Source organism: Rhizophagus irregularis, chromosome 4 (assembly GCF_026210795.1).
Source record: "Rhizophagus irregularis chromosome 4, complete sequence".
Taxonomy (NCBI): Eukaryota; Fungi; Glomeromycota; class Glomeromycetes; order Glomerales; family Glomeraceae; genus Rhizophagus; species Rhizophagus irregularis.
This window is the reverse complement of record NC_089432.1, coordinates 4,595,344-4,622,764: the sequence shown is the minus strand read 5'-3', so window position 1 is coordinate 4,622,764 and position 27,421 is coordinate 4,595,344. Positions and strand designations below refer to the sequence as shown.

Below are 27,421 nucleotides of genomic sequence, written 5' to 3'. Positions count from 1 at the left end.
TTATTAAATAATTTTTTGAATAAAGAATTTAATTAGTTTAAATTACTACATAATTTATATAATAGTAAATTTAAATAGATAGCTTTACCTCCTATTATTAAATAATTAATTAATTTAGTTTGGTTAAATTATATATAAATATTATATAAATATATAAATAAAGACTGAATTAAATAACTTATGTTCTATGTTATTTAATATACAGAATTGAATTAGTTAAGTTATATGTAAATATTATACAAATATGTAATAATAGAATTGAATAAATAACTTATAACTTACCAACTGAAAGAAATTGCAAAAATAATTTTTTAAATAACAAATTTAGATAGCTTAAATTGTTATGCAAATATTATATAAATATATAATAGAATTAAATAAATAACTTACACTCTATAGTCTATATACTATTATTAAAAGTTTTTTTTAGAATAAAGAATTTTAGTTAGTTTAAGTTATATGTAAATATGTATTATATAAATATGTAATAATAGAATTAAATAAATAATAAATAACTACCCCCTATATTATTAAATAATTTTTCCAATAAAGAATTTGTGAGTTTAAGTTATATTTAAATATCATATAAATCTGTAATAATAGAATCAAATAAATAACTTACGCTCTATATTATTAAATAATTTTTAAATAAAGAATTTAGTTAGTTTAAATTTATTTATATATAATAATGGAATTAAATAACTAACTTACCCCCTATATCATTAACAATTTTTTAAATAAGATTTAGTTAGTTTAAATTATATGTAAATTTATATAAAAATGAAATAACAGAATTAAATAAATTACTTACATCCTATATTATGAAATAATTTTTAAATGAAGAATTGAGTTAGTTAAAATTATACGTAGATATTATATATTAAACTAGAAATTGCGTTTTGCGGGGGACTTCGTCCCCCATTGTTTAATTTTGTGTATTGAAATGTCAATATCAAATCAAATTGCATTTTACTGGCGTTTATAAAATGCTCTAACAAAAAAAATTTAATTTTTTTTTTTTTTTGATTCAAATTATTTAATGATAAGTGACAACTAACATTATCATATTTATTAAAAGCATTTATTAAAAGTATTTACAAAAAAAAAATAATAATTTACTGTATGCTAATAATTAAAATTCCACCTTTACTAAAAATTTACATGTTGTTAATGGTTTGGATATTGGTTCCAGTTGGTTCGATTCCAACAGACAACAAATAAAGATAAGAAATTCCATAGAAGCTAAAGTCCTATAAAAATCGTGCATTATTTATAAAAGATCTACTATTGGGATTCAGGTGCCGATTTCCCTACAAAAAGAAAAAGTAACATTAAAAATAATAAAAATAAAGTTTTTTTTAAAGTTTTGAATCAAAACTTACTTATGGTATCCAAATCGGAGTCAATTTCCTTAAAAAGAAAATTCTGGAGCATTCTTTGAATCTCACAGATCCAAAGATATCGCAGCTGAAACCTACAAAATAAAGAAAGAGTCAAATTAAAAAACAATTTTTATTAAGAAGTTTTGAAGTATTTGCTTCAAAACTTACCATTTCAATGCCCAAAGATATCACAACCGATACCTACAAAATAAAAAAAATAAATAAAATTATAAATTTTTCTGAAAGTTTGAAAAAAACGAAACTTTGAAACTCACTGACCCAAAGTTTAAGGAGATATTGCAGTCGAAACCTACAGAATAAAAGAAAATTTTAAAAAATAATTTTTATTAAAAAAGTTTTGAAAAGAAAATGAAACTTACCGATCCAAAGCCCAATGAGATGTCGCAGCCATTACCTATAAAATAAAATAAAATAAAATAAAATTAAAAATCTTTTTTAAAGTTTCAAAAAGAAAGCAAAACTTCAATACTCACCTATCCAAAGCCCAAGGATATTACAACCGATAACTACAAAATAAAAAAACAAATAAATAAAATTAAAAAAAATTTTTAAAGTTTTGAAAAGAAAACAAAACTTTGAAATTTACCTTTAAATCAAACGCATAAGAACTGAAAGCTGAAATCTACAAAAATAGAAGAAAAAAAAAATTAAATAAATAATTTATTTTAAAAAAAGTTTCAGCTCTTTCATTCCGATACTCACCTATATATCTAAACCAAAAGCTGAAATCTACAAAATAAAAAAAAGTAAGTAAATTAAAAAACTTTTTTAAAAAAACTTTCAAAGTTTTTGCTTTGAAACTCACTGAAAGCCGAAATCTACAAAATAGAAGAAAAAAAAATTAAAATAATTTATTTTAAAAAAAGTTTCAGCTCGTTCGCTTTGAAACTTACTTATATATCAAACTTCCAAGAACCGAAAGCTGAAACCTACAAAATAGAAGAAAAAAAAAATTAAAATTAATTTATTTTAATAAAAATTTTGGCTCTTTCGCTTCAAAACTCACCTATATATCAAACATCCAAGAACCGAAAGCTGAAATCTACAAAATAGAAGAAAAAAAAAATTAAAATAAATTAATTTATTTTAAAAAAAGTTTTGGCTTTTTCGCTTCGAAACTCACCAATAACAAACGTCCAAGAACTGAAAGTCGAAACCTACAAAATAAAAAAAAAATAAGTAAATTAAAAAAAATTTTTTTTTTAAAAAATTTCAAAGGTTTCGCTTCAAAACTCACCTATATCAAACACCAGCCGAAATCTACAAAATAGAAGAAAAAAAAATCAAAATAAATAATTTATTTTAAAAAAAGTTTTGGCTCTTTCGTTCTGAAACTCACCTATATATTTAACACCAGGAACCAAAAGCTGAAATCTACAAAATAGAAGAAAAAAAAAATTAAAAAAAATTAATTTATTTTAAAAAAAGTTTTGGCTTTTTCGCTTTGAAACTCACCAATAACAAACATCCAAGAACCAAAAGTCGAAACCTACAAAATAGAAGAAAAAAAAAATTAAAAATTAATTTATTTTAATAAAAATTTTGGCTCTTTCGCTCCAAAACTCACCTATATATCAAACATCCAAGAACCAAAAGCTGAAATCTACAAAATAGAAGAAAAAAAAATTAAAATAAATTAATTTATTTTAAAAAAAGTTTTGGCTTTTTCACTTCGAAACTCACCAATAACAAACGTCCAAGAACCGAAAGTCGAAACCTACAAAATAAAAAAAAAATAAGTAAATTAAAAAATTTTTTTTTAAAAAAATTTCAAAGGTTTCGCTTCAAAACTCACCAATATCAAACGCCCAAAAACTGATAGCCGAAATCTACAAAATAGAAGAAAAAAAAATCAAAATAAATAATTTATTTTAAAAAAAGTTTCGGCTCTTTCACTCTGAAACTCACCTATATATTTAACACCAAGAACCGAAAGCTGAACCTACAAAATAGAAGAAAAAAAAAATTAAAATAAATAATTTATTTTTAAAAAGTTTTGAAGGTTTCGCTTCAAAACTCACCAATATCAAACGCCCAAGAACTGATAGCCGAAATCTACAAAATAGAAGAAAAAAAAAATCAAAATAAATAATTTATTTTTAAAAAGTTTTGAAGGTTTCGCTTCAAAACTCACCAATATCAAACGCCCGAGAACTGATAGCCAAAATCTACAAAATAGAAGAAAAAAAATCAAAATAAATAATTTATTTTAAAAAAAGTTTCGGCTTTTTCACTCTGAAACTCACCTATATATTCAATACCAGGAACTGAAAGCCGAACCTACAAAATAGAAGAAAAAAAAAATCAAAATAAATAATTTATTTTAAAAAAGTTTTGGCTCTTTTGCTTCGAAACTCACCTATATATTCAACACCCAAGAACCGAAAGCCAAACCTACAAAATAGAAGAAAAAAACAATCAAAATAAATAATTTATTTTAAAATAATTTCGTCTCTTTCACTCTGAAACTCACCTATATATTCAACACTCAAGAATCGAAAGTCAAACCTACAAAATAGAAGAAAAAAAAAATCAAAATAAATAATTTATTTTAAAAAAGTTTCATCTCTTTCACTCCGAAACTCACCTATATATTCAACACCTAAGAACCAAAAGCCAAAAATAGAAGAAAAAAATTTAAAAAAATTTGATTTTTTTTTTAAAAAAAAAGCTTCGATTCTTTCACTCTGAAACTCATCTATATACTTAACACCCAAGAACCAAAAGCCAAGATCTACAAAATAGAGAAAATAGAGGGAAAAAAAAATTAAAAAAAAATTTTTTTTTTAAAAAAAAGGTTCAATTCTTTCGTTCTAAAACTCACCTATATACTCAAAGTTCAAAAACTAAAAGCTGAACCTACAAAATAAATAAAAAATATAAGTAAATTAAAAAAAATTTTTTTAAGTTCCGAAGTCAAAACTTACCCATCTAACGTCCAAGAACTAGAAGCTGAAACCTACAAAGTAGAAGAAAAAAAAATTAAATAATTTTTTAAAAAAATTTCATAGTTATCATCTATATATTGATTATATTCAATACTTAGGAACTGGAAGCCAAAACAATTAAAAATAATTTTTTTTTGAAGCTTTCACCTCAAAACTCACCCATATATCCAACGCGGAGCCAAAATCTACAAAATAGAAGAAAAAAAAATTAAAAAAAAAAAATATTTTTTTTTAAAAGTTTCAAATCGAAACTTACTTATTGGAGATCTGGTATCCAAATCGGAACCAATTTCTCTACAAAAATAAAGAAAAACATCATTTTTTTTTAAAAGTTTCAAATTTTGAAACTTATTGAGATTCCAATATCCAGTTGATTTCTTTACAAAAAAAGAAAAAAACGTTAATGTTTTTATTTTTAAAAAGTTTATATAATTTTTATTAGAGTCAAATACCCTACAAAAAAATAAAAAAATTAAAAAATTAATTTTTTCTAGAAATTTCTCTAATAAAAAATACTAAGTTTCGTAACAAAGTAAACTATTACAAAATTCACCTTTCCACCTATCCAAACTTGTTTGAACATAACAAAATAAAAGGAAATATTAATAAAAATGTTTCCTTCCAAGAAAAAATTTTTTTTTTTTTTAGTAAAATGAAAAAAAAGGGAGTTAAATAATGATAAGTATTGTAATTGGATAATGATAATCAAAAAAAATGATGTTTCTTTCTAAAAAAAGAAAGAAAAATGATTTTTTTTAAAAAAATCCAAGATCTATTTATGACGCAATATTTTTTTTATCCAACCAATTTTTTTTTCCTGCAAAAAAAAAAAGATGTAACACAATATTTTGGGGTTTTTTTTTTAGCTTAGAAAAAAAAATATTCGTAGCTTTATTTCTTTGAAGATCATCTAAATCAAATTTGATGTGAAATCCTATTATTTGATGACTAAATTAAACATGCAATGAAAGTGGCACAGGAATGCTTAATTTGTAATTTTATTCTAATGATATCAAAAGAAGCAATTTGGTAAAAGCAATATTTTTTGCTATTTAGTGTCTATAGCTATAGCTATATAGCAATAGCAATAGCAATAGCAATAGCAATAGCAATAGCAATTGCTATTGCTATATAACTATAAAACATAGCTATATAAAATTGAACAATTAAAGTTCACGTTGTGCATTTCTGAAACTATGAAAAAATGTATGAAGATCGCATAACAAATTCCATATTGAGCGAAAAAGTGAATAAATATGGAAGATGATCGTCAGAAATTTATCATCCAAAAGCATACTATCGCTAAATATGTAAAAATGGAATTAAATTTGTTACTCATTTGGGTGATTTCTCACTCCCAAATTTAATGTATAAATATAAATAACGTGACGGGAGCAAGGATAGGAAATTATGTTATTGTATTGTATTCGTTGCCTTGATTACATTCAAAGCTTCATCGATTAAAAATGCAAACTAAGCAGTTAAGGGTGATATGGTAAGTGAGAATGATAATTTTAAACAGTCAGCTGTAAGTTAACATTATTTTTTCTTTAAATAACGTGAAAATGCTTTATATATTAATCTCCATTTTATGCCATGCATGTAAACAAATTTCTCTTTGGTCAGTTTATATTATTGATGCTGATTTATAATTATGGTTCATAATTATGGCTCATTTATAATTATGGCTCATTATAGTACTGCGCTGTGCTTAAACTTATTGCCTATTATCTAGCCTTTACTAAATTGAATTTTAGAAGGGTCTGATTGCAAAATATGGGATCAACATAAAAATAGAAAACATAAAGGATTTTATGTAAACAAAACAAATTTTTTTAAAAATTTAAATTCACACTAAAAAATTTATTCAAAGTAAAGAATATTTATCTTTATTTTTAGATAGCAATTGTGGGATTGTTTATATAATTATAGTTGTATTGCTAATTTTTTTTTTAAAAATCGATTTATCGACTAATTAGTAGTTAGGATAATGATTTCCAATGTTGAGAATTCGCTATCCCATTCTCACATCGATCCTATTAGTTTTGAGAATTGATCATATATGTAATATAATAAATATATTCAAAATTTTATTTCTAATATAGAATTCTTTCTTGTCCATTTTTGTGTGAAATTTTGCATAAAAAATTTTTTTTTTTTACTGATTTTGTTAGACCATAATTTATAATTTTTCTTTCTTAACTATTTCTAAAATCCCACATTTTTCAATAACTTTACTAATCGAGCATAAAAATGATCGGTTTATTTACTATTTAGTCTGTAAATTGATCCTTGTATATACTCCTTTGATGTTATTGATGTTTTATTAAATTTATTAAAGATTTTTCATTATTGTTATCTATCATAACCAAAATCTTTCTAATATTCCTTATTATTTAAAGGAATTTCTAAAATTTAAATCTATACTCCTATACTATTAATTTTGTCTATATTGTTTGTTGTTTCTTTTGTGCAATAGTACTTACATGTTAAATTTGTTGTTTAATTATTAGTTAACTTTATTATTCATGATTTAAGTAAAACAATCATTTAGTTTTAACTATTTGCTTATCTAAGTATCTCATTATTATTGCTCTATTGCTCTAATAAAGTTGGTTGTAATATCATCAAATATGATTACATTATACTGTGGATTTTTATTTTTTTTCAATGATCAATTTTTGAGGATAGGAAGACTATATTTCAGGTTTTGTGGTAAAGAAAAGTAATGTACGCTGCGCCTACTGCGCGAATCACTGGTAATGGTGGGAATGAAAGTATTGTCTTTTAATATTTTGGTAAACAATGATTTAATCATGTGATAGGTTAAGTTCGTCATAGTATCAAAATAAATGCAATGGATTTGTGATTTTACAGTACTGACTAAAAATAATGTGTCAAAAAAATTTTAGAATAAGTAATAGATAATGAAATTATACTGGAATAGTTTTTAGTTATGCTACTATGTAATGAAAGTTTTTTGTAAAAAACAAAATTCTATATATAATTTATCTATACTTTACTTTTATTACATATTATAATATAAATAAAATCTACGGAAAAAAACATTGGAGAAAATTATTTACGATAAGTAAATAGAGTAAACTTGTAGGTTGTTTATATTACAAAATATATAATTATCCAATAGTTATCGTCAGATATACCATTGACTTTTGATATCATAAAATTATATAACTTTACTAATATTGTATTTGCACAATAATTATTATTATTTTTTTTTTAGCCAGTAACTTTGAATATAGTTTCTAGTGTTGCCTTTTTGTTACTTTAGATGTTAATGTTAAATGTATTCTGTCTTAATTTTTTAAATAAATCACAATAGTAGAATTATAAATAAATTAATATATCGTAATTACCGGACAGATGTTAACTGTTGAATTATTTTATTAAAATGTATACAGTATATGATATTAAAAATGTTTGTCAGTGTATTTTACAACTACTATAGGAAAATATATAATTGAATATTTTATGTATATTCAAAATAAATAAAAAATACTAATTAAATAGTTAATAGTTTATACAAAAATACAAGCTTTTTTCAATTATTTTATGTATAAGTATACATAACTGATTTCTCCTTTAGGCTTATTTTTTATATGTATAAAAATTATTTATATAAATAATTTTTTAATTACTAATATGAACTGTTCCACATGGACTAATTTTTTAATTACTATTATAAAATATTACTTGCTGTAGGAAGAATAGTTTTCTTTTCCATTAACTTTATAAAATATTTAACTTTGAAATAAACAATATATTGCTAATATATTTATATATAAATATTAATATTATAAAATTTTAACTACTATAAGGGAAGGTGCATAACCTATTCCTTATATATGTGGGATTAGTAATTAACTTTTTTATAATATAAAAGTATGAATTTTTTTTTCAAAAACGCTTAATATCGCCATGAAAAGGTTCCCTTCTAAATAATATAATAAATTTTAATATATGATATATATATTAAAAAAAAAATTATTTCTTTTTTTTTTATTATATAACTGTATTTCTTTCCAGAATTATAATAGTATAATCTTTTAACATTGTAAAAGTTATTATATATATATTAAAAAAAATGATGTTGGAATAGGATTCCCATTGCATGAGAAGAAAATGAAATGTGCTAATGATTAAAAATTATTTATTTTATAAAAATTTATTTTTTGTATTTATTAAAAAAAAAATTGCAAGTAAATATGTATTTTTTTTTTTAATGAAAATATGACTGAGTGTTAAAGTGTTGATTTATAAAAGCTTTTAATAAATTAATTATTTATCAAATATTGATTTTAATTCACACTATTCACTATTAAAATTATTTTGTTTACTTAAAAAGGTTTTTAATTAAAATATTATTGATTTATCTCTTTTTAAAGTATTTTTATTCTAATTTAATGCATATATGAGAAAATATATACATATCGAATTTTTTTTTTTTAGAAAAAAAGATATTTATTTCTTTTTTTGGTTAAGGCGAATTTATCAATAACTAAAGTTATATTTTTGCGTCAATGTATTCATCCCTTATGCCCTTAGATAATGCAATATCCTTTGCTTATCATAAGGATGAGAATAAGATCATTTATTTTTTTAAACATGAAAATGGTGAAGATACAGAGTCGAGTACTATAAAGAAAAAAATAATATATTTGGATGATTAATTTTAGTAAATGTGGGTCTTAAACAACCATTTACAAAAGAACTTTTGTAAACAATTTAAAAATTACTATTACATGTGAATAGTATAAGACTTATTTAAGTCGTTGTATTGCTAATAAAATTTTTCTCAGTTTTATTTCTTAAGTTTTAAATTGATCGATCTTAAGATATTTATTTCTATTATTAGAAGAAAAGTATTGTTCACCAATTTTTTTACAATACCATATCTGGATAATTTTATTTTATTCATAATAATTTGCACAATTGTTCGCTATTATTTGGTGAATTTTATCCATGGATTCTTTTTTTATAAATGAAAATTTATTTTTATAAAATAAGTAATATAACCAATTTTATTAGTGGAAACAATTAAAATTTTAAAATTAGATAAAATTCTTAAAAAAAAAAATTGAAAAGTTTAAATTTAATAATATCATCTATCAAGTTTATAAAAATTACAAATATTTGCATTACCCAAAAAGAATTATCTATCAACAAGACAAAAATTTAATACTTTTATTAATCGACGTAAATGGAGAGTTACGCAATATTGATATAATTAACTTATTTAACTTATTTGACTTAACATTTTTAGAAATGATCGGCATAAAATCACGCAAACATCTCATTTTTCTATGGCAATTGTGGTACTGCGGCTAATGATTGACCGCTAATGGCGCTGTGCGACAATATTCGGAGAATAATACGCATAAATTACTTAAAAAGGAGTTACTTTTGTTACCGTCATCCTATCATTTTGAAACTTTTTGCCAATTATTTATATTTCAATATGTCTGATAATAAGAAAATGCAAGATACCAATACGAATGAATGTAATAATAGGATTGAAGAAATGATCATTACAATAACAAATATATCAGTAAATACTCAATATTTAAGCAATAAAAAATTTGATAATAATTCAGAATCACAAGGTGAATTATTTCAACTTAATCATCAATATTTTAACAAAATAAATTTAAAAGAAATTAATCCTATAACAATATCAAATGAACGAGAAAAAATTTCATTTGAAAAAGGTTTTGATATAATAGTTGATGAAATAAATGATTTAATTTTTAAATCATTTAATAAAGGAATTGATGTTAAATTATTAAAAAAACAAATTATTGACCATTTTAATAATTATAATACTAATTCAAAAGAAATTTATAATTGGTTATTAAATAATCAAAATAATTCAAATTCCATTTTTTTACTTGGATATTTTAATTATTTTGGAATTGAAACAAAAGAAAATAATGAGAAAGCATTTAATTTATTTATTGATGCATTAAAAAAAAATCATATGTTAGCACAATCTTATGTTGGTGAATGTTATCAATTTGGTTATGGTACTATAAAAAATGAAAAATTAGCTTTTGATTATTTAGAAAAATTTGCTTATGAAAATTTTGCATATGCACAATTAAGAATTGGTTATTTTTATGAAAATGGAATAGGTATTAAAAAAGATATAAAAAAGGCCTTTTATTGGTATGAAAAAGCTTCAAATAATGGAAATGTAATAGCTATGCATTATCTTGGTAATTGCTATAAGTATGGAAAAAAAGGTGTTAAAAAAGATTATAATAAAGCTTTTAAATTATTTAATCAATCAGCTATAGAAGGATATGCAAGTGGAATGACTTCATTAGGTTATTGTTATGATAACGGTATTGGAACTGAAGAAGATAAGCTAAAAGCATTTGAGTTATATCAACAATCAGCAAATTTAGGAAGTATTACATCACAATTTAATCTTGGTAATATGTATGAACATGGAGATGGAATTACAAAAGATATAGACAAAGCAATTTATTGGTATGAAAAATCTGCCAAACAAGGTTATCAGGAAGCAAAAAATAAATTGAAAAAACTTAAAAAATAATGTAATTTATATTAAATATATTAAATTCTATCTTTATTAAATTGTATACTCTGAAATATAATAAATAAAGGTCTTATTAAATTTAACAATCAATATTATTATAGCAAGTATTTTATGAAGATTTGAAATTTTTTTTTTTTTAAAAAATAATTGGTACTTATTTTTCAATACTACCATATGGAATAATTGCATGTGTGAAAGAAATGATTATGAAAGATAAATATTAATGCGATCCTTTTTAAAAAAATTGCTTAAAGCTTTATGGGAAAGAAATATCATCCGGAAACTATCTTAGATGTAATATTCGTTGGACGTAATTCTATGTAAGTTTACACAAGTTCACGTAATTTTTCATAAGAAATTCCTCCGTCGCAGGTCACGTCTAAAACATTTCCTGTTGGTCAAACTAACCCGCTAAAGTAATACTCATTGTTTTATTTAATTTCACATAAAATTAAATATCAGCAGCGGAGGATTTATTGACATTATTAATTATTATTGGCAAATGAATTAATGAATAATTATTAAATGATGAAACCCCATTCTGTAGTCTTTAAAAAAAAGTAATGATAAAATACCTATGGTTCCGCAAGAATTGAAATGAATTTAACTGGAAGCTGAAACTGGAAATTCGGGATCTAGAATTTAATTTACGTTATAAGTAGAGTAATCTATATAATTAAAAAATTTGGTAATATTTAGTTTACTCTCTGTATAAATAATTTAAATTATGTAACATGGAAATGCGTACTGTATGTCTGGCGCCGATCTATTCCATGTTTATTATAGTTAAAATAATTTGGTTGGCCTGTTGGGTCATGTGTACGTTCCCGATGGATATTTTATGTCTAAGAATAAAATATTGGTTTTTTCTTATCGATATTATTTCTTTTTCGGCTATTTTTTTCCTTTTATTCTATATTGATATTGCTTCCTAATTTTTTTTTTTTTCAAGATCCTCGATTCCTTTCTGCAGAGAAGCTACATCAAGAAAATTACCTACATAAGAATTTAATATTACTGGTTAGAAATGAGAAAGCAGAATATTTGATATTATCGTAGAAGAAAAATCAGCGTTCACTCACATTGACTAATTATGACTCACTTACCAGCAACGGATTTCTCTACGATAACGTGAATGTTTTGGGCAAGTGCACGTGGGGTAGCAAACAAGTCAGGCGGTAGCGCTACATGAAGAGATTAATCATTACTAGTTTACTTTGATCTAATTCATTCGTATATGTACTAGTTGTTTCTTCGTTTACACATTGTACAGTGTAGAAGTTTATGTATTTTCTTAGAAATTATATTAATTATATTGCTTCTACATTCCTGCCTAGTAATAAAAAGTAAAAATAAAAATAAAAAATATTGGCTGGATTTAGTGGATTGCAAGTTCCCTTTTGTTGTAGTTTCATTATGTTTGTTGTCCTTGGTAAATAATGGTTGATATAGTGTGAGGTGTATTATAATTTAAATTCTACAGGGTCGGGCTATGATTACTACTAAGTCAATTTGGTTACTTAGGATTAGTGCCTTGGATGTTATCTATTTTTAGTTTAGGACTAGTAATAGTATGGATATTAGTTATTAGACAATTATAGCTTCATCACCAAATGGCTGCGATGTGTTTAATGATATGGCAACCTGTTTAATTCATTAAAGTATCCCTAGTTATTATTTACAATATATATATAAATTAACTGAGAATTTTTTTAGTCCTAACAAGATTATTCTTTCAACTTGTTTAATAAATTCACGTATAACGAATGGAATAATCTGTCATGATTTTATAACGTTTATCAGTTTATGACATAAATTTACGATCAATATACGGTAGTAAATACATTTAATATTTGAATAAATTTATTAAAATTATTTAAATTACAAACTAAGAATTTTGTAAAACATTTACTACTCTAGTCTTATTAGTGTTTAAATAATCCAAGATAAAAAAATAAATAAATAAATGATAATAATTTAAAATATAAAAAATAAAATTGTTAAATGATTATTCAAAATCCATCTAAAGTTAAAAAAATGACAAATTATAAATTAATTATTTGCTTTATAAAGAAATCTTATTTATTCAAGAACTTACCATCAGGAATTTCCAGTTCATCTTGTTCTTTTGAATGAAAGTTTGGATTATTATATACTTCATCTTCATCTGTAAGAAATGAATAATTAAATTAAAAAATAATATAAAAATTAAATTAAATTAAAAATTCGCATACCATCAATATCACCAATATTTTGCCTTTTAGTTTTTTGTTGAATTATTTCTTTTTCATCATCTAAATTTTTAAATTAAAGTTTATACATTAAATAAATATATTGACAAAATAATTTTTACTTTTTTTTGCTTACCATCAATATCAATATCTTTCCTTTACATTTGTTGTTGAATAATTTCTTTTTCGTCGTATTATTTTTAAAATAAAAGTCATGTTATATAATAAATGAAACTGAAACGATGAATATTACTTATTTACTTACTATTTGAATTTTGCAAATTTATAAATTCTTTGGGTAATTTTTCACTATCACCTAAAATTAAGAACATAGAAATAGATTTTAATCTTTAATCTATTATTTCAAACAAATCACCTTTAAAAACATTTATTAATTATACTTGATAATTTCTTACTATACTGCTCATTTGATTTATTAAAGTCGTTAACTAAAATAAAAATTAATTATCAGTAGACATCATTACATGATAATTCGACGCTATAATGTTATTAAATACTTACTTTTGTTAGGAATGTTAAAATCATACAATTTACTATGAAACACTATTAACAGTAAAATAAAGTATTTAAAACTATATAATTATAGTAACCAAAAATTCTATATACGTTTATACCTTCTTGTTCTTCTATTATTATAATAAAAAGATAACATTAATAATGTATTTTAAAATAAATACATCCATTAATAAAATATTATACACTTATACCTTCTGTTGCATTTCTTGGTTCAGGTAGATTTCCAAAGTTGTGAATTTTACTTGTAAATAATCTGCTACTCGTATAATTTTCTTCTACTTTATTCATTTCTAAATTATCTATTTCTGATTTGAATAATTCATCTGACATATTTTGATAATCTAAATTAATTCTTAACATTCTATCCTCAAGTGCACAAATGTCAGGTCTTTTTAATGGATCAGCATCCCAACATTCTTTCATTAAATTTTTATATTCTAATGGAGTTCCTGGTACAATTTTTGGTCTTATACCATCAATAATATTATATACAAGAATATGTTCATCTTCATAATCCATAAATGGTGGTTGTCCAAATGAAATTTCCCACATAAGCATTGCAATACTATAAATATCAGATGCAAAAGTATATTTTCTTCCAATAATAACTTCGGGTGCTATGTAAGAAAGATTTCCATATATACTTGTTGAAGATTTATCAGCAGGTCCACAAAATCCAAGATCACTAATATACCAGGAATCATTTAATTGTGAATATAATATATTTCCAGAATGTAAATCTCTATGAATTGCTTCCTCAAAATGAATATAGTAAAGTGCGAGAATTATTTCAAAAGTAATATTAATTCTCTTTTTCCATGTAAGTTGATTATGATTTTGTTGTAAATATTTTCTTAAATCTATATCCATTTTATTCATTACAAGCATATAATTTCCATTTGATGGATTTTGTGTTAAACCATAACATCGAACAACATCTGCCCATTTATTACTTATAGTTAAATGTGATTTAGCCTAAAAGACAATAATTTGTAAAAATACTAGTGCTAATACAAAAATCACAATTTTATGAAATATAGAATACAATAATACAAACCTCTTCAAACCAACTTTGATTTGCACTTTTGACATTTTCTAATTTTTTTAATATTACTTTGCAATCTTCAAATCTTTTTAATTGTTTTTTTTCAAAATCCCATTCTTCATAATTTCCATTAATCCAGCCTGCTGAATAAATTTCTGAGAATCCACCTTTTGTTAAATATTTAATATTTTCTAAATTACTATATGGGATCCATTCAACAATCGTTTGTGGATTAAGTGATTCCATTTGACATTCCTGTATTAAATTATCAATATCATCATTCCCGGATGTCCAATTTGGAAAATTTTCTTGTAAATAATTTCGGACACAATATTCACAATATAATGTAGCTAAGCATTCTTGGTTACAATTTTCACAAATTCTTCTTGTACCATCATCATCCAAAATTTTATTTCGATCATAATTTTTAGTTAAATCTCTCATCGCTTCAGTTTTTTCATCATTTGTAAGAATTTTATCAGCAAGGACTGTTTGTTTTTGAAATTCAAATTGTTTGTGTATATCATTGTAAATATTAGTATCTGTTAATGTTGTTACTCTATTAAGTGTTGCATTAATTAACTCATATCGAAGAGTGGACATAATGCAATCAATAAGAAAGAAAGAAATAATTATTTTAAGTTCGTTACTCCGAGATAAATTAGTAAAATGCAAATTGTTGATCAAAACTTCATGTTGTGCCCACATAAATTTTGTAATCTTGAGGGCGTAGTATTTTACGCCTCATAACCAAAAAAAGAAAAATATTACTGTAACAAATTTGATTGTCATACTTAATGAATCCTTATTAATTTTCAAATAATTTTATAAGCAAAATTATTAATTTGTTATTATTTTTAAATATTATTTAAAAAAATCAATAAAAACATGATTGATGAAAAGTCAATTTAGTTATTTTCAATTGAATTTATTTTAAATAAACGACGTGGCGAATAATGAACATGAAAAATTATAAGAAACCATCCAATTTATTATTTCCGTCTACTAAAAAAGTCATATCTAAGAGAAGAATTTCTAGAATTATAATTATTTTTTTTTTTTTTTAAGATGTAATGATTGATCGTAAATATAGGTTTAAATAAAAATATATGGTTTAATAAGTTTGAATGAAAGAAATTATTACGTAATTTAGTGTAATAATAAATAAGGAATAGATCGGGCGCAAATATGTTACGGGTTTTCATACTATGGCACGGGTTTTTATGTTAAATTATTTATATGGAGACTATTCTAAACGGCAGACAAAATTTTTTAGTTATAAAAAATAAAGATACAACCATCAAAGTGTTAAATAAGAGAATAGTATTTTAACATAAAATAGTATCAAGGAAAAGGTTCTAAATCAAGAAAAAAATTTATTTTAAATTATTTCAATAATCATGATATAAATTTAAATTGAAATATATAATTGTTTAATAAAAAATCAAATGATGATTAATTTGGATTCAACACTTTATTATTATTTAGGTAGTATTCATTCAATTAAACCTTAAAAAAGCATTCGAATAATTTTTTATTACATCAGAAAAAAATCATTTACTATCCAGAAATATGTGGAATTCCATACTCCCTATATCCTACGTGGATCTACGTCGAAAATACCATGTGTTTCGTCACAGAGTATTTGGAAAATATTGGTACTATGCAATAGAGGGCCTCTACTTCATTGTACTTTTTTTGTATATAAGATCATTTCAAAAAAACAGTGTCAACAAATAAGCATCAATTATTTTAAACAATTAAATTTTCGGAATCATGAGTTTTGTAAATCCTAGAACGACATTTTAATTTATAAGAAAAAATATAAATATTCAGTTAACTTGATAATAATAAAAAATACTTGCAATACTTGAGGTTGAGGATGATTATAAAAATTGGTAAGACTTTTATTTATTATATCTTAGTATACAACTATAAAAAAAAATAATTTAGAGAATTTAATTGATTTAATTGATTTAAATTTTACGATTTTAATAATAAGAAAGAATTTATTATAAATTATTTATTTTTTTTTTTTGAAGTATTTCTAACCTATTTGTGCATATTCGTAATCTTATTTGGCAGATATTTCATCAGCAGCAATTAGATCGATGCTGTGGTACTATGATAAATACCTTTTTTCTCGATTTTTTTAATAAAATTTTTTTTTGGCTATTTTTTTTTAATATTTCTTTTTTCCTATTCTTTTACCTTTTAGGTTTTGATCGGTTAGTGCTGAGATATAATCGGAATAAATGTTGTGTTATTGAATAAATATATTTTGTTTGATTTTTTTTTAGTTTAAATAAATAACTAATAAGATTTCTTAAATCATCCAGCCGAAAAAATACTTATTTTAATATTGTTTTTTTTTTATTATTAATTATCATTAATTATTAATGCTAACAAAAATAACTCATAACAGTTTGTTTTTTTATTATTCGTTTTTTATTGTTTTTATTTATTTATAATTAACTCAAAAGTTCAATTATTATATTGATTTAAATTTATTAATCCTATTGTAACGTAACAGGTTACAGCTAGTCATTAACGAAAGTCTTAATTGGAGATAGCGCTTATCCTTTAACACCATTCTTTATTAAACCTTTTAGTAAACCAAATAAAGAGTTAATCGTATTTTTTCATCACGCAGAATTATTGCTGAACATTCATTTGGTAGGATAAAAAACAAGTTTGGCGGAATTAAAGAAATGTCTGTTAAAATTTTAACTGCTGTAAATATGATAGTTTGCTCTATTATTTTTAGAATCACACGATGAAATATGAATAGATTGTGAAAACAATAACAATAATTAAAAAGACAAATGATAATAAAGAAAGCTTGAAAAGGAGCGGGAGAAATTGGATAATGAGCAAATTGTTCACAACCTTTTAATCAGATATAGTTTTATGATTGAAAAGAATAAAATTAAATTATAACTGTAAATTTATAAATTGAAAATAATGATTTTTATTATTCAAATTATATTTCTTTTACAAAAACTTCCTTTGTTAAAATAAGTAATATTTATCAATTTATTGTAAGGTATCTACTCTAAAATTAAATTTTATTGTACTTCTTGATTAAATTTATCAATAAAATGATTAAATTGTCTACAACAATTAGTTATTACATTGTGATAACTGTAATTCTATTTTTTTAATGATTACTCTTTTACAAATTACCATTTTTTCTTTTCAACTTCAAAATTTTCTACTTGCAATTAAAACTCTTTATTCATTCTTTCACGTTCCATTTCATTTTCTCGCGATCTAATGAAGTTTTTGTTCAGATATTCTGAGCTTTGCTTGAATAATATTATTCATAACATTAACCAAAGATTTGATAGAATTTTTTTACTTTCTTGTATCTCTTTTGACTTAATTTCCTTTTTCTACTTTATCACTATCACTGATATATCTTGTAGAGACATTTGAAATATAAGAAGGATTAATGCTTTATGATACCTGTAATTCTATTCATTTTGTCATACCAATTCTTTTAGACCTATTTTATCATTTTGTTTTTTCACTTTTTCATATGTTCCAATAAACGTTTAATCCTGCCTTTAATACTTTTGCTTGATTTTGTCTTAATAACTTCAGTAGAAATTAAATTGTACATAATGGATTTTTACCTTGCTGAAGTTTTTCGTAATTGTCTTCTAAATATGACGATAAAATGTCAATTTCTTCATCACTCCATCTTTTTACAACTTGAGATTCAACATTTTTTCTCTTCCATCATACGTTTTTTCATTTTCTTTAATATTCTAAAAGCAATTAATTATGCATCACTATAATGACGTTAATATGAACTAACTGTTGAATCTTTCTCATTAAAACTTTAAGTTTCCGTGTCCAAAATGTCAACTGATATAGTTTTTCATGAAATGAATTATCAATTCCACTATTTTTATGTAAAGGATATTCAAATTCTTTGTTAGTTTCATTGTTTTAATTTTCTGGATATTGAAAGTTTAGTGTAAAAGTATCCGTTCTATAACTCATTTTAAAGCCTGAGGACATTTGGTTTTGTGGAGGAATAGGTACAGGATTTAGAACTAATTGTGTTAAAGGTTTTGGAGCTAAAGGTTTTGAACTAACTGTTGAATCTTTCTCATTAAAACTTTAAGTTTCCGTGTCCAAAATGTCAACTGATATAGTTTTTCATGAAATGAATTATCAATTCCACTATTTTTATGTAAAGGATATTCAAATTCTTTGTTAGTTTCATTGTTTTAATTTTCTGGATATTGAAAGTTTAGTGTAAAAGTATCCGTTCTATAACTCATTTTAAAGCCTGAGGACATTTGGTTTTGTGGAGGAATAGGTACAGGATTTAGAACTAATTGTGTTAAAGGTTTTGGAGCTAAAGGTTTTGGGCCAAATGTTCTAGTTTTGAAGTACTTGGTTTTGTCATTTTATTCGTTCTTGGATTTTGTTTAGTTATTTTGGAACTTTGAATTTGCTGAGAAGGCATGTTAAAAAAAAATACGTAAAAGAAATGCACAAAAAAAAAGTTAAATATGCTCCTTTTTTCTTTTATTCGCGTTCAACCTAAAAACCCAAAAAATATTTAGGCCTAATTCGGTTGTGTGAATTGATCGGTATCAAATCACGTGTATATGACATTTCTGCGGCAAGTTATACTGCGGTACTGCGGCTAATGATTGTCAGCTTTTTTGTTTGGTGATACTATTAACGCTGTGCGACAATATTCGGTTAAAAGGAGCTTGATTTCGTTACCGTACAAATTTTACAACTTTGATATTTCATTCCTATCATTTTAAAACTTTTTGCCAATTATTATATTTCAATATGCCTGATAATAAGAAAATGCAATATACCGAAAATACGAATGAATGGAATAATTTGATTGAAGAAAAAATCATTACAACAACAGATATAACAGAAAATGTCCAATTCTTAAGTAATAAAAAATTTAATGATAATTCAGAATCACAACAAGAAGAGTCATCTCAACTTATCCGATGTTATAACAAAATAAATTTAAAAGAAATTAATCCTATAACAATATCAAATGAACGAGAGAAACTTTTATTTGAAAAAGGTTTTGACATAATAATTGATGAAATAAATGATTTAATTTTTAAATCATTTAATGAAGGAATTGGTATTGAATCTAAATTATTAAAAAAAAAAATTATTGAACATTTTAATAATTATAATACTAATTCAAAAGAAATTTATGATTGGTTAATAAATAATCAAAATAATTCAAATTCCATTTTTTTACTTGGATATTTAAAACGCTTTGGAATTGGAACAAGTAAAAATAATAAGAAAGCATTTAATTTATTTATCAGTGCATCAGAAAAACATCATCTTTTAGCACAAACTTTTGCTGGTGAATGTTATCAATGTGGAAATGGAACTATAAAAAATGAAAAATTAGCTTTTGATTATTTAGAAAAACTTGCTAATAAAAATTTTACACATGGACAATTAAGAATTGGTTATTTTTATGAAAATGGAATAGGTATTAAAAAAGATACAAAAAAGGCTTTTCATTATTATGAAAAAGCTGCAAATAATGGGAACAAAATGGCTATATATAATCTTGGTCTTTTTTATAAAGATGGAATTAGTGTTGAAAAAAATTATAATAAAGCTATTGAATTGTTTAGGCAATCAGCTGAAGAAGGATGTTCAGGTGGAATAACAATGTTAGGACATTGTTATAATTATGGCATTGGAACTAAAATTGATAAGCAAAAAGCATTTGAATTATATCAAAAGTCAGCAAATTTAGGAAGTAGTGAGGCACAATATAAGCTTGGTATTATGTATGAATTTGGAATTATAAAGGATATTGGCAAAGCAATTTATTGGTATAAAAAATCTGCCAAACAAGGATTTAAGAAAGCACAAAATAAATTAAAATCTTTTAATTTTTATAATTTGTAAAATGTAAATTTACATTATTTTTTTTTATTTAAAATAGTAAATACATTACTCTAAATAAATATTTTATTAAATTTATCAATCATTTTATTCTTTTAATTTGAAACTAGCAGTTGCCCGTTGCTTCGCACCTGGAGTAGTAGTATTACTATATAATATTAAATTTTTAGTCACAATTAGAAGCTCACTTTGATTAATAATTAGATTATGAGAGTAATAAAATATAAATTAATTTAAATAAAATAATATGCAGGTAAATATTGTTATGTATCTATATAATTAAAAACAAACTAACTAAAAAAAAATTTGTTGATACTAAAAAAAAAATTTTTACACGAATTTATTAATCAGAAACAATATCATTGACTAAAAAAAATCTCATCGAACATCAAAAAATTTGTAGGACATAGTTCTAATTTGATTATAGTTTTGATCCGATCTAAACTAAAAAAGAATAATAATATTCTTTGGGTTAACAAAAATTTTGATAAATTCCGATTAAAAAAACCCAATAAAAATATAATAAAAAAAGAATAAGAAAAAATTTTGGTTAAAGTTAGCCGAAGAGATAAAAAAATTAATAAAAAAGATTAAAAAGGTAGTTTCAGTTTTTACCAACTACCCTAGCGTTTACCCCAAAAAAAAGCACTGGTGGCCGGCATTATGCACTGTCACGTGAACAGTGCGGTGACAGATAAGGTGTGACGAATTTATCAACTCGAAAAAAACTAAGTCCCTCATGTATTGCTAAGTTTTATACATACGTAAAATTTTAAATTTAATTAGTATTACGGATGTGATGATTTTTTACATGGTTGCGTGACCAGTGCTTTTTTTGGGGTAACGCTAGGCTAGATGTAAAATCCGAAAATAAAAAAAAATTATCTAATAGAAATGGTTAGTTGTGGTAGCTAAGAGAGTGGTAATAACCGCAATTAATATACTCTTTTTTGTTAGTATTAATTTATTAGAATAAAAAAAATCCAGTTAAAATTTTAATTAACCGGAAATGTATCAGTTTAATATGAGCCGCCATACTGATCAAAAGTCTGGGGTAAACCCCCTGGATTCATCTGGGATGAAAATGGCATTGATGCCATCAACTTAGAATTACCAATAAGATACATTCCTTCCTTAGCACGTGACAATAATACGTTACTTTTATTTTTGCTTTTAAGAAATCCGATAGAACTATATTTACCAGAACAATTACGAACTAATGAAATGATAACTATTTTTGCTTCTTCACCCTGAAAGTTATCAACAGTTCTAAAAGTAACTCGTTGATTTAATGGTTTTGAAGTATTATTTTGATATTTTTTTCTCTCTCATATCAGCAATTTTCTCTGCATCTCTCTCATCAATTTCAACGAAAAATGATTTAGATAAAGCATCCTTGATTTTGACCAATTGTCCTGATTAAGAAGTAAGCACTGCTATATCTTCAGGTCCAGTATATCCATTTTTAACAAAATATTTAACAATTTCTACAACCATTTTAACTTCATGCATATTTACATGAGATTGTGTCCCTGAATCACCAAAACTATCTTCTGGGTGATTATGATCAATAAAATATACATTATGCTGAGCTCCACATATATTTGGATATTTAGCAGTGTTTTCTCCATCTACTAAATCTTCATAAATTGTACGTGTGATTAATTCAGAAGTTTCATTTCTCATACGTCTCTGAGTTAAAAGTCGAGTTCTTTCAATTGTAATTGCAATATTACCATCAACAAATCTTTCAAATAATGATTTATCCAATTGATAATTTTCTCCTATTTGTGATTCCATACTAAGAGAATATGTTGAACACTAGGTCGAAGCTGATTGTGATCCCCTATTAATATTAAATGTTGAGTAGAAGGAGTTAACGCACTAAGAATATGAGCTTATAAAACTTCACCAGCTTCTTCGCAAATAATGATTTTAGGATCAATATATTTAATTAAATTTTGTAATTTAGCAGCACCACTTGTTGTCATACCAATAACATCACTATTTAATAATATTTGACGGCGTTCCATCATAAATATCATTCAACTCTTGATGACATCCTTCATGCTTAGTTTGTAAATTCAATAATCTTTCTTCATCAAGTTTTGCACGCCAATAATCATGAAGTTTTTGTATTTCTTTTTTTGACATTTTCCAAATTGAACAATCCTCTAATAATTCATTCAAAGAACGATCAGTGTTTGGTTATTCATAATTTTTTGCAAATTGTAATTCTTCATTGATAAATTCACCACCATCTGAATCCGTTTCTTCTTTATTTAACTAATGATCTTTTCTCTCTTCGATCTTTTTAATATCTTCCCAATTAACCATTTTTCAAATTCGTGCATCTTCCTTCCTTGAGCCTTAATAAATTTATTCTGAGATTCTTCATTTTTTTCTTTATTACTATCTTGAAAACCTTTATCATCAGTTTCTTCATCATCAGTTTCTTCGTCATCAATTTCTTCATCATCAAATTCTTCATCACAACTCTCTTGAAGATCTTCAGTTTCAGAATCTTCATCAATTTCTTCAATAATATTTGCTCCCAAGACCCAACTAGGTAAATCAATATGAGTTATATTACTAAATTTATTATAAAAATCTCTGAGTATCCTTTAGATATTCAGATACGTCATTCCATATTATGCGACTTTTATAATATGTTTTTATATCCCGAACTTCTTCTTCAATATTTTCTAATTATATAGGGATGTCACTATTTTTAGGTTTAACTTTACCTAGCATAAAATTTTTAATTTTTTCGGATTTTGTTCGAGTACCCAATCTCACTATACTTTTTGTTATATTTTTATCAAGTAAATGCTATAAATCATAAAAAGAAAAAAATGCGTATTAAATTAGATGAAATAAAATGAATAAAATTTTTAATGATAAATAAGTATAAACTACCTCCAAGAACTGGTCAAGAGCATGATTAGTAAAACAAATGGTGAGATAGGACCAATATTTGCTCGATTTAGTGCTCCGCAAAATTCGGGTCTAATCCGGATAATTCAATCTGAGTGAATTTTAAATCGGGTCGGTACTAACAATTTTAATAACCCGTGACCCGCATGACCCGACCCGTCGGGTCGGGTCATTCATTTCCTTGACTCGAGTTTTGACCCGAATTAGACCCGGATGATCATTAAAATCACTGATCACATATCGATTACACGTTAATATTGATTACGTTATATAATTTTGTTAGATGAATGAGGTAGTATATCCTCACTTAGCGAAAATTGCTAAAGACACCTTGCAATTTTGGGTATGTTATTATTTTAATTATTAACATTACATTAACTAATAAGTTGATTTTGATGATTAATAAAGCAACCAGCATTCCAGTAGTTTCCAGTGGAACCGATTTGATAGCTGCAAAAAGATGTAGTCTTAAAGCAGATACAATTAGAGCATGCATGTGTTTAAAGTCCTGGCAGATATAAAGTATAGTCAAATTTCTGTTAAAGCAAGTGATATAATTTCGATTTTATAGTTCAAATATAAAGCAATAAATAAACAGAAATTGAAGATATCTTTAAATTCGTGCTTAGCTTTAGTTTTAATAACAAAAAGTTGTGTGACCTTTATGATCATCTTGTAGATCAATTACCTTGCGTTATTGAAAAAATTATATTTGAAAAAATATTTTTGATATATTACTAAGCATACAGTATATTATCCAATGAAAATTTCGGGTCTAACCCGGGTTATTTGAATTAAATATACTCAGGTCGGGTTAAAATCGGATCATTTCTATTTTTGCCGGGTCGAGTCGGATATATTCTCCAAACCTGACTGAATCTGACCCGGTAGGAGCACTAGCTCGATTATTTTCGGCCAATAATACTTCCATTATTTCAATACCAACTACAGTTTTACCGGTACCAGGTGGTCCTAATAATTATGTAAAAAGTAAAAAATTATTTTGTTAAATTTAATTCTTTTTTTTTTTTATCTTTCAAAGAACGTTCATTACCTTCAATTAATGCAATTTCGCGCATTAAAGCAAATATCAATGCTTTAGCTGCAATTGAAAAAATGAATAAAATAAATAAAAAAGATAAGTAAATGACAATGATCAAGGAGAAAGATGCCAATAAAAAAAATGAAATAACAATGGAGTAATGGAAAGTAATAGAAGAAGAAAGGGAGTAAAAAAGAGTAATGAGAAGTGATAGGAAACAAAAAGGAAAAATAGGACATGATGGATGATGAAAAAGAGTGATGGGAGACGAAGAGGAGTGATAAGAAGATGAAGAGGAGTGATGGGAAGATGAAGAGGAGTGATGGAAGACGAAAAGGAGTGATGGGAAGATGAAGAGGGGTTATGGGAGACTAAAAGGAGTGATTGTAGACGAAGAGAAGTGAAAAGGAGTGATGGGTGACGAATAGGAGTGATGGGTGACGAAAAGAAGTGATGGAAGATGAAGAGGAGTGATGGGAAGATGAAGAGGGGTTATGGAAGACTAAAAGGAGTGATTGTAGACGAAGAGAAGTGAAAAGGAGTGATGGGAGACGAATAGGAGTGATGGGTGACGAAAAGAAGTGATAGGTGACGAAAAGAAGTGATGGAAGACGAAGAGGAGTGATGGGAGACGAAGAGGAGTGATGGGTGATGGAAAGGAGTAATGGATGACAAAGAGGAGTGATAGGAGACAAATAGGAGTGATTAGAGACAAAATGGAGTGATGAGGGATGAAGAGGAGTGATGGGAGACGAAAAGGATTGATGGGAGACGAAAAAAAGTGATAGAAGACAAAAGAAGTAATTGGAGACGAAAAGAAGTGATGGGAGACGAAAAAAAGTGATGAGAGACGAAAAAAAGTGATGGAAGACAAAAGAAGTGATGGAAGACAAAGAGGAATGATGAAAGATAAAAAGGAGTGATGAGAGACGAAAAGAAGTAATGGAAATGAAAAGAAGTGATTGAGGACCCCGAAATATACATAAAAGGGTTAGGTCAGAGTTTGCGTATACTGAGTCAAAAAATCATGTAGATCATTCCTTTTATGGATAATCCCAGCCAAAATAATATTTCCTAATTTAGATAATGGCTGAAATTATCGTAATTCCGGCCCTGAAAGAATGCGTATTTTGGACCACTTCTGGACCTGACCTCTACATATATATTTCGGGGTCCTAGTGATTGAGAGACAAAAGAAATGATGGGAAGTAAATAGGAGAGAAAATGAAATAATGGAAAATGAAGATGTAATAGAAAATAATGGGAGACAAATAATGAGAAGTAGTATAAAGTGAAAAATGATGAGAGACAAAAATAAAAAAGTGATCATGAGGAAACAAAGTAAAATATAAACCATAAAGTAAACAAAAAATGAAGTTAGTAAGAAATGAAATATAAGATAAAAACGAAATAAAAAAAATAAAAAAATAAAAAAAATACCTTTATTAATTGTAGAACTGAAAGAACTAAAATATCTGAAAAAAAATAAAATAAATTAGTGAAAAACGAAATATGAAACAGAAACAAAATAAAAAATAAAAAAATGAGTAAGAAACGAAATGTAAAGTGAAAAACAACTGAACCTTACTGGAAGAACTAAAGGACCTAAAATGATGAAATAGAATTAAATATGTGAATTATATAAATTATATAAATTTATTAGTCTAACCTTACCATATTGTAAATATTTATTATCAAAATACTAAGAAGTTTTATCCCCGGCGCAGCGCGACGGGTTACACCTAGTTATATATAAATCAAGTAATGTTTCACAGCAAAAAAACCGGCAAAAAATTTTGTTGATCAATCAAAAATTTTTATTATTGATCTTATTTTAATGAACGAATGATAATCCGCAGATTGACGGTTAATTTAATGATTACTTGATAATCCGTCAGTTATAAATTATCCGGCTGATTAGTGATTACCTGTTTAAACGTGATAAAGATCAGCATTGTCTTTAGAAGGCATACGGTTATTACGAGGTGAATAATTTTATATAGTTTACGCGTGATTACTGTGTTACGGTATACTTTTAACTATATCATAGACATTTATAAAATTATTAAAATTATTATATATATATACATTTTTTTTATGACGATACTAATATAAATTTGCGTCACAATTTAAAATGAAGTCGTTTAAAAATCATTAAAATCATTACATCATCTACATCATTTACATCATTTACATCATATAATTCATATATATAGGAACGGTTTTATTAATGTAGAAGATTCATTCAGGACCCCAAGCAATACTGTATATTGCTTAATCACATTCTGTTTTAGCCACAGTTAGAGATTGGATTTACGTAAAATTAATGATATTTTTTGCTAATATCATGTTAGAATTTTTAAAAAGTCATATAATTGGGATTGTCTAATAATGCATTAATATATAACATCTAACGTAGTGATGATAATATGCAAAAGTTAATAGGGCATGAAAAAAATTACTGTGTTGATCTGAAGTCATATGATTGCTTATTTTATGAAAGTCACATGTTGAATTTGCATAAAGATCTTACGTAGGGCTACCGAAAAAAAAAAACTCTTTCCACAATTTTTCAAAATTTATAAAATGGCGCGGTAGAAATTTTAAAACTTCTAGTACCAACTACCCAAGTGCGGACAAAAGAGTTTTACTCTTATTTCTGACCATATTTTTAAAATTTTTAATATATAAATATTAACCGTACTTTTATTATATACAAAACTTTCATTATTATGTCCTTTTCAAAACCTATCACTTTTCCTCCTTC

At 24.8% G+C, this 27,421-nt stretch overlaps 6 protein-coding genes across 6 annotated transcripts; 2 read left to right on the top strand and 4 right to left on the bottom strand.

Moving 5' to 3' along the window:
* Nucleotides 1–1,444: 1,444 nt before the first annotated feature.
* Nucleotides 1,445–4,934, bottom strand: OCT59_024320 (uncharacterized protein; the record flags this gene model as incomplete). The annotated part of the gene is made up of 19 exons (XM_066135349.1): nt 1,445–1,474; nt 1,551–1,583; nt 1,662–1,692; nt 1,763–1,797; nt 1,901–1,909; nt 1,990–2,025; nt 2,527–2,560; nt 2,758–2,777; nt 2,859–2,892; nt 2,971–3,006; nt 3,098–3,120; nt 3,199–3,218; nt 3,334–3,345; nt 3,425–3,458; nt 3,538–3,571; nt 4,331–4,362; nt 4,511–4,536; nt 4,608–4,728; nt 4,905–4,934. The coding sequence occupies 19 exons, from the start codon at nt 4,932–4,934 to the stop codon at nt 1,445–1,447; spliced, it is 630 nt and encodes a 209-aa protein (XP_065991379.1).
* Nucleotides 4,935–9,830: 4,896 nt separating this feature from the next.
* On the top strand, nt 9,831–10,931 carry OCT59_024319 (uncharacterized protein; the record flags this gene model as incomplete). Its single annotated transcript, XM_066135348.1, has 1 exon — nt 9,831–10,931. The coding sequence occupies one exon, from the start codon at nt 9,831–9,833 to the stop codon at nt 10,929–10,931; it is 1,101 nt and encodes a 366-aa protein (XP_065991378.1).
* Nucleotides 10,932–12,946: 2,015 nt separating this feature from the next.
* On the bottom strand, nt 12,947–13,990 carry OCT59_024318 (uncharacterized protein; the record flags this gene model as incomplete). The annotated part of the gene is made up of 9 exons (XM_066135347.1): nt 12,947–12,957; nt 13,033–13,101; nt 13,169–13,228; nt 13,302–13,321; nt 13,427–13,481; nt 13,567–13,614; nt 13,688–13,729; nt 13,801–13,812; nt 13,894–13,990. The coding sequence occupies 9 exons, from the start codon at nt 13,988–13,990 to the stop codon at nt 12,947–12,949; spliced, it is 414 nt and encodes a 137-aa protein (XP_065991377.1).
* A 5,578-nt stretch (nt 13,991–19,568) lies between these two features.
* On the top strand, nt 19,569–20,678 carry OCT59_024317 (uncharacterized protein; the record flags this gene model as incomplete). The annotated part of the gene is made up of 1 exon (XM_066135346.1): nt 19,569–20,678. The coding sequence occupies one exon, from the start codon at nt 19,569–19,571 to the stop codon at nt 20,676–20,678; it is 1,110 nt and encodes a 369-aa protein (XP_065991376.1).
* Nucleotides 20,679–22,094: 1,416 nt separating this feature from the next.
* OCT59_024316 (uncharacterized protein) lies at nt 22,095–22,475 on the bottom strand (the record flags this gene model as incomplete). The annotated part of the gene is made up of 1 exon (XM_066135344.1): nt 22,095–22,475. One exon carries the CDS (start codon nt 22,473–22,475, stop codon nt 22,095–22,097), a length of 381 nt encoding a protein of 126 aa, XP_065991375.1.
* A 98-nt stretch (nt 22,476–22,573) lies between these two features.
* OCT59_024315 (uncharacterized protein) lies at nt 22,574–24,691 on the bottom strand (the record flags this gene model as incomplete). The annotated part of the gene is made up of 4 exons (XM_066135343.1): nt 22,574–22,679; nt 23,010–23,267; nt 24,482–24,584; nt 24,667–24,691. The coding sequence occupies 4 exons, from the start codon at nt 24,689–24,691 to the stop codon at nt 22,574–22,576; spliced, it is 492 nt and encodes a 163-aa protein (XP_065991374.1).
* Between the last annotated feature and the right edge of the window lie 2,730 nt (nt 24,692–27,421).